This window comes from Oncorhynchus nerka, linkage group LG5, assembly GCF_034236695.1.
Source record: "Oncorhynchus nerka isolate Pitt River linkage group LG5, Oner_Uvic_2.0, whole genome shotgun sequence".
NCBI lineage: Eukaryota > Metazoa > Chordata > Actinopteri > Salmoniformes > Salmonidae > Oncorhynchus > Oncorhynchus nerka.
Window position 1 is genome coordinate 56,496,232 of NC_088400.1, and position 6,775 is coordinate 56,503,006.

The 6,775-nt window shown below is 43.1% G+C and overlaps 1 protein-coding gene across 1 annotated transcript; it reads left to right on the forward strand.

Annotated features, from left to right (window-relative positions):
- Window positions 1-868: 868 nt before the first annotated feature.
- LOC115129684 (patatin-like phospholipase domain containing 4) lies at window positions 869-3,679 on the forward strand. The gene is made up of 7 exons (XM_029660305.2): window positions 869-1,013; window positions 1,362-1,549; window positions 1,668-1,762; window positions 2,500-2,635; window positions 2,891-2,956; window positions 3,080-3,232; window positions 3,421-3,679. Exons 2-7 carry the CDS (start codon window positions 1,364-1,366, stop codon window positions 3,550-3,552), a joined length of 768 nt encoding a protein of 255 aa, XP_029516165.1. The 5' UTR covers window positions 869-1,013; window positions 1,362-1,363; the 3' UTR covers window positions 3,553-3,679.
- Window positions 3,680-6,775: the final 3,096 nt, after the last annotated feature.

Below are 6,775 nucleotides of genomic sequence, written 5' to 3' on the forward strand. Positions count from 1 at the left end.
TGTTCGGATGTACCGATCATGTGCAGGTGTTGTTACACGTGGTGTGCCACTGCGAGGATGTAGCGCTGTCTAAGGCGTCTCACTGTACGGAACATTGCAACTTATTGCACTGGCCACATCTGCAGTCCTCATGCCTCCTTGCAGCACGCCTAAGGCACGTTCATGCAGATGAGCAGGGAGCCTGGGCATCTTTCTGTTGGTGTTTTTCAGAGTCCGTAGAAAGGCTTCTTTAGCGTGCATGTTCATTAATTGTTTCCATGTGTTTGATGCCATTCCATTTGCTCCATTCCAGCCATTATTATGAGCCTTCCTCCCCTTAGCAGCCTCCACTGAAATGCATGTGCCAGATGTGCAGGAGCTTGGAGGGATTTGTAGTCTTGCATGTCTACTTTGATGCTAATAGTATTTTCGAATCTGAGAGTAAAATGAGCCGAATATATTGATAAAAGTCACCTTGTCAGAGAGAGATTTACAGAGTTATCAAAACGTCACGCCAGGGAAAGCCATGAAACACATACCTTGTTTGAAGTGGTTCTAAAATCCTCTATGGCAAAAAAAAAACTGTTTTTGCTGGGTTTTATGGGTATTAACATTTTAAAGTCATAAAGTGTAAATGCGTAGCTCGCAACGGCCCCAAGACCGCAGCGTGTTTGCCTGAAGCCGGAACACATGCGCTGGAAGATACCGGGACAAATATGCATTATTGTAGCTCAGCTGCTTCTATAGACGTCAAAGTATAATTTGTTCATTAGACATTCCACTTTTTATTGCACAAACACAAACCAGACCATGTATCCCAATGTTTTCTTACAGGTTTAGTCAATTTCACCGTATTTCAACGGATAGTTTTGTAAATCGTTTGTAGGCTTTTATTTTGAAACAGCGCGGAAAACCCGGAAGTAAAAGCACGGATCTAGCACTTCTTTACATTGTCATCGTATTTGTAAAGCAGTGCAGAATAAGCATTTTAGTTTACTGCAATTGTTTCTAAAACCATAATCTCACCATAAACGGTAAGGAAGCTTTTTTTTATGTGTGTGTAGATAAACCTTGAATGCTACACCTCGTTATTAACGTGCAGGGGGACTTGTTGTAGTTTACAGTATTAGTTCGACTGCCTCTGTAATGAGTGAATAAGCCTACTACGTATGTTGTTCAGCCTAGCCTACTACAGTTTCCCACATCAGATTTACTAGTGATGCCTGCCCCATGCAGTTATCTAGCTACGAAATTCCACTGTGCTAATATGGATTTGATTAGGCTTTTACACGATATTTCACTGGTGAAGTTACAGTAGCTATGTTTGTCAATCGACCTCCTAGTTTATTCAATGAATAATGCTATCTATGTTCTCTTTATAGAGATGACAGTGCCAGTGGTGAACCTTTCTTTTGCTGCGTGTGGATTCCTGGGTATCTACCAACTGGGCGCATGTGGAGCCATCCTGAGACACGGAGACAAGCTGGTGAGCTCTCTCAGGGCATGTGCCGGGGCATCTGCTGGAGCTCTGGTGGCTGCAGTGATGGTCACTGCTCCAGACAAATTACAGGTAAGATAGTAAGGTCTTCATCATCATCATCAGCCTATTCTTCTTTCTTCTTTTCCTTGTACATTTCTGTTGTGTTTAGTCCTACTGCTGGTTGATGCATTTGGTCTTTTTCCAATAGAGTGTCAAAGAGTTTACCTTCAGATTTGCGAAAGATGTCAGAAGCCAGAGGTTTGGAGCTGTGACTCCTGGATATAACTTCATGCTTACACTCAGGTAGTCACTAACTCTGAGAGAGCTATACACTGAATATACCAAGATTATGAACACCATAGTATTGAGCTGCACCCCCCCCCCCCCCCCCCCCTCTACAAGTTGTCGAAAGCATAGCCCATCTTGACTTACAGTGCTTCTCACAGTTGTGTCAAGTTGGCTTCATGTCCTTTAGGTGGCAAAAGAAAATCCATCTTTAACCGGTCTCCTCCCCTTCATCTACACTGATTGACGTGGATTTAATAAGTAACATCAATAAGGGATCATAGCCTTCACCTGGATTCACCTGGTCAGTCTTATGTCATGGAAAGAGCAGGTGTTCTTAATGTGTTGTATACTCAGTGTTTAGAACAGTCATATTCAGATGCATATGCACACATAGTTAGACAGGCGGAAACACAGAGAGCCAGTTGGTTGGGTTGAATGGGAATAAGTGTTCATAATGCTTTGTACACCGTGTATTTCTTTGCGTTAAAGCCACGTCTAGATAACTGGGTGTGTCAATCATTTTTTCATTTGTAACACCTTTATAATAAATGGAGCTATTCATTTGTGGGAGTAAATTCAACCTAAGGCTATAGAACTGAACAATGGTTGTGTTTGTGTCTTCATTAAGTGCACGCATTACACAGCCAACAGATCGTGTAATAAGTGCATGTTTTATTATAGAGCCGTACAGTGTTGTTAAATTCATTATTAAAAACATGACAAAAAAGCATCTGTCCCTTTGTTCTCCCCAGGGAGGGAATCGAGGAGTTTCTGCCTGGCGATGCCCACATTAAAGCAGGCAATCGCCTTCACATCTCTATAACACATTCAAAAAGTGGCAAGAACACCATCGTGTCCAGCTTTGCCTCCAGGGAGGACCTCATAAAGGTAGCCGGCCACAAGCCTGAGCAGATTATATTACTGTACCTTGGCTTTAACACAAAATGTTGTCGCAAATGTTTGAGGAGCATGGCCATTGTTTTCCCCCTGATACACTGCATTGTTGGGTCAGTTCTTTAGCCAGTCAAGTGACAGAGCAATGCATATCTAACAATATGTGTGGGTCGAGGAACCTTTACAAATCTCTTTCGCTACATATTTTAGGATTAGGTCTGACCTAGCCTTTGCTTCTTTTAATTTAAGGCACTCTTGGCCAGTAGTTTTGTGCCCGTCTATGCTGGAATCAAACCGGTGGAATGGCAAGGACAGGTAATAACTTGAACTGCATCTCAAACTCAACCCATGGATGTTATCCATTACGAGCTTACTGTTACTTTTTTGTTTGTTTATAACTGAAAATCTATCAACTTAACTGTAACACACATCCTTCAGAAATGGATTGACGGGGGATTCACGGATAGTCTCCCCATCCTGCCAGAGGGACGTACCATCACAGTCTCCCCCTTCGCAGGTCCCCAAGACATCTGCCCAAAACACAGAGGGCTCATGAACCTCCACCTCAAACTGGCCAACATGGACGTAATGGTGAGTATGATCACCGTTTGATTACATGTTCACAGGGATAGACAGTACACATCTTCAACGAGTGTGTATTGCATTCATTGTATGGTTTTGCACATCATTTTGCCTGGACAGTTCTTTTGCAGTATTTAAAATAGCTTTTGATTTTGTTGGTGTTTTTGTTGATGTTTTGTGTTGTTTTTATCCCTCAGTTTTCCAAAGAGAACATCATCAGGTTAAACCAGTCCTTATTCCCTCCGTTAGAGGAAAGGATGAACCAGTATTGTAAAGAGGGTCATGACGATGCAGTGGGGTTTCTGAAGAACGAAAACTGGATCCAGTAGTGTTGTATTTCAATTGAGTATTCTTTTTATTATAGTGTTTTTTCTTGTAAATATGGTATAATCACATTATTTATTTTAGATTTTAAAAGTGTGTAAAATAAAATAAAATACAATAATTCAAGTAAAATGTATAATTTTCTCTTTGCAAATCCACTGTAGCCCATGAAATCAACAGTAATAGCTACTCTATAATCCGAGGAGACGTTGGAATATCAGCCAACTGCATGTAACTATATATCTCATGTGAGGTAACTAGGTGAAAATCAGTCTTTGAACACGCCTCACCATCAATTTCCAGCAGCGATCCATTACCCCTGAGCCAGTAGTGGCAGGCGGTGGGGAAATCAGTAGGACTCTTCACGGAAGTACATAATATAACGGGCAGTGGCGTCACGCTAACCTAGCGGAGGTCCTTCATCTCCTCCAGGACAAGAATGGAGTACCCCTTTGATGTTACCATAGAAATGGTTGTTTGAACTCTGCACGTTCTTCTCTCCACCTGAGGAACCATTTAACTTCCTCCGGTCCTCGGGTATCGGCGTGCACTGTGTTCAAGAGATCTTCTTACCCCCCCCCGGTGGTTGAACTCACACACACTCATTACACACACCTCCCTTCGGATCTTCTGAGGATACTTCTTCTTCATGCCTGGATAGAAACCAAGGCAAAATGTGCTCTGTTTAAATGACTCGCGGTCTTCAAATCCAGTAGCAATTGCTGAAATATTCTAACCCCAAAACATTGAAGAACCATATCTGCATCTATTAACACGACAAGGCTTAATTATCATAACTACTTACCAAATGTGAGTGATAAAAGCATAATTGTCCAAAAAGACTTGGGATGAGTTGAAATAAATAACGTTTAGCACTGTACACTCGTCAGCATGAGGGCAAAGAGCTGATCTGTACACTAAAGCTGAGATTTAGCTTGATCAGAAACCACATAATGACTATGTAAACATTTTTGTCCAATCATAAAAATATCTGTTATGTCACAATCAGTGTTTCAATGAATTGTACATCAGTTGTACATCACAAACTAGGCCATACAGTCCTGTAAGTAAACAGGATTTACCATCCACACACTAAAGTGAAGTAACCATGGTGTTTTCCTACCGCTATCCAGCCTCCCTCCCTAATTAGCCCAATTTTTTGTCCACAGTTGTAATTAACACCTGGGGACATAGATTCCCTGGCGTATGGTTTAATATTGTTTAGGTTTTCTCCTCTGAGGAAAACTCTGCTGCGCTCCACTTCTCTGGCGTCCGGGAGCATAGAGGCTGGGCTGGATGTGACGGACCAGTGGCCAAGCCGACACACGGGAGCTACGTCCCAAATGGCACTCTAAATAGTGCACCACTTTTGACCAGAGCCCTGGCCACTGGTCAAAAGTGGTGCACAATGTAGGGAATAGGGTGCCATTTGGGACGCAGGCCCGAGTCAAAGACAAGATAAAGAGCTGGCTTCTATCACTGCCAAACTCTCTCTGTTGTGGATGGATCCAATAATGATCAGCCACCGTGATTACAGGGCCATGGATGGAGGAAAAATAATTAGATTTATACACAATGAATATCAGAATATCAGTCAAGTAGAATATCAATCCCAGTTCTAGTGATAGTGGCTGTCGTTCTGTAGTTGGTGCTGGTAGTTATTAGTAGCAACAGTAGTGCTGTTGTAGCTGGTACCCCACCTAAATCAGACCATTAATAATTTACACCAGAAAAATGTGTTGAAACAAATGAACACATGGTAATAACAAAATAACACATGGCATAAAATGGAACGGGTGTGTGGGAATGCGCACAAAAAAAAATCAGAATTCAGCATCCATCATATAAATGACTAAACAGGGGAGAGAGCACTCCTTAATATTCAGAGATTTGCTAATGGCAGTTGGTGACAAATAGACTGCTGGATACAGAGTTAACAGGAGACTAAGATACATATTAACTAAACGTCACTGAAATTTGAGATCAAATGAAGAGCTAAGCTTAAAGCTAGTCTGGGTGATGAAGATTTACGGCTGGCTGTGGCCACAGGGGGATGAGCCATGTGTGGCTCAGGGACTCTGGCTGACTCTGTACTGACTGTTGGCATTAGACACGGCAGCTCTACTGAACATCTTAATACAGCTCTATTCGTTAATACAGCCATGTCTTTTCATGTCGGTTGCCCACTCAGTTCCATTGCTTCTTGGATGTGCAGATGCCTTTTACAGAGGCCCTGTAGTGTCTAAATGATGAACAGTGATTAAATGATCATCGGTAACCTACAAGGGTAACACAGGGTTATTGTAGCACCCCGGAGGATAAAACTAGAAATTCAACTTGAGTTGGACCTTGTGCTAATCAGTGCACTGAGTTGCTGGCCTCAACAATCACATTTGATTCATATTGCTCCCTTTTGTCACAAAGTGCTTTAAAATGACATGTTAGTCCAAATAGCAGCATCTGCATAAACCCCTCAGGGAGCAAGCATAGGTGACACAATTTACTGTATGTTTTACTGGTGTAAAAGGACAAATACTAGAGGACAAATACTAAAAAGTCTGTTATTACGGATCATCCAGTGAGGTCACACACACACACGTAAAGTAGATCCAGGTTACTTCTACCAACAAGTCCAGTTAAAATGGGGGTATTTTCCCTGCCGTTTGTCTCTCTTAGATTTTGTTTACATACATTCTAAAAGATTGGTTCTGGGTTCCTACGTTACCCTCCCCGCAGCGATGATGAGCTGGTCCTGTGGAGAGTCTGCTGCTGCAGTGCTCCGGTGGCCGTCTCTCCCACCATCTTTCTCACAGCTGCAGAGCTGGGAAAGGGAGGAGCAGCAGGGCTGCAGGCAAGGCTTCCATAGGAGGTGTCCCGGGGCGAGCTGGTCCTGAACGGGGGTGATGGACTCCTTATGGACGGCCACTGCAACCGGGTCTCCTCCACGACCGAGTGGAAGGCGGGTTCCATGTCTGGGGTCAGGGGCATGGTCTCCGAGGGGGTCGCAGGAGAGGTCAAAGAACAAAGGGGGGTCATGGTAGGTCACGTAGGATGCGGTGCAGAAACAGGCATGGATATGCATGCAGGCTGTCCCGTTCTCGGGGTAGAAGTCCGGAGTGAAAAAGAACACCTTCCATTTTCAATAACCTTAAAGATTTACAATGAATTACAACCACCATAGTAGTTTACTTTCAAGTCAACTTCTTTGGGGTAGGGGGCAGTATTGGG

What these genes read in the sequence shown, in the direction of transcription:
- LOC115129684 (XM_029660305.2), top strand. Translation starts at nt 1,364, where the DNA reads ATGACAGTGCCAGTGGTGAACCTTTCTTTTGCTGCGTGTGGATTCCTG. An exon ending in CCAGGGAGGACCTCATAAAG is followed by an intron (nt 2,636 to 2,890) that starts GTAGCCGGCCAC and finishes TTTTAATTTAAG; the next exon opens with GCACTCTTGGCCAGTAGTTT. An exon ending in TGGCCAACATGGACGTAATG is followed by an intron (nt 3,233 to 3,420) that starts GTGAGTATGATC and finishes TTTATCCCTCAG; the next exon opens with TTTTCCAAAGAGAACATCAT.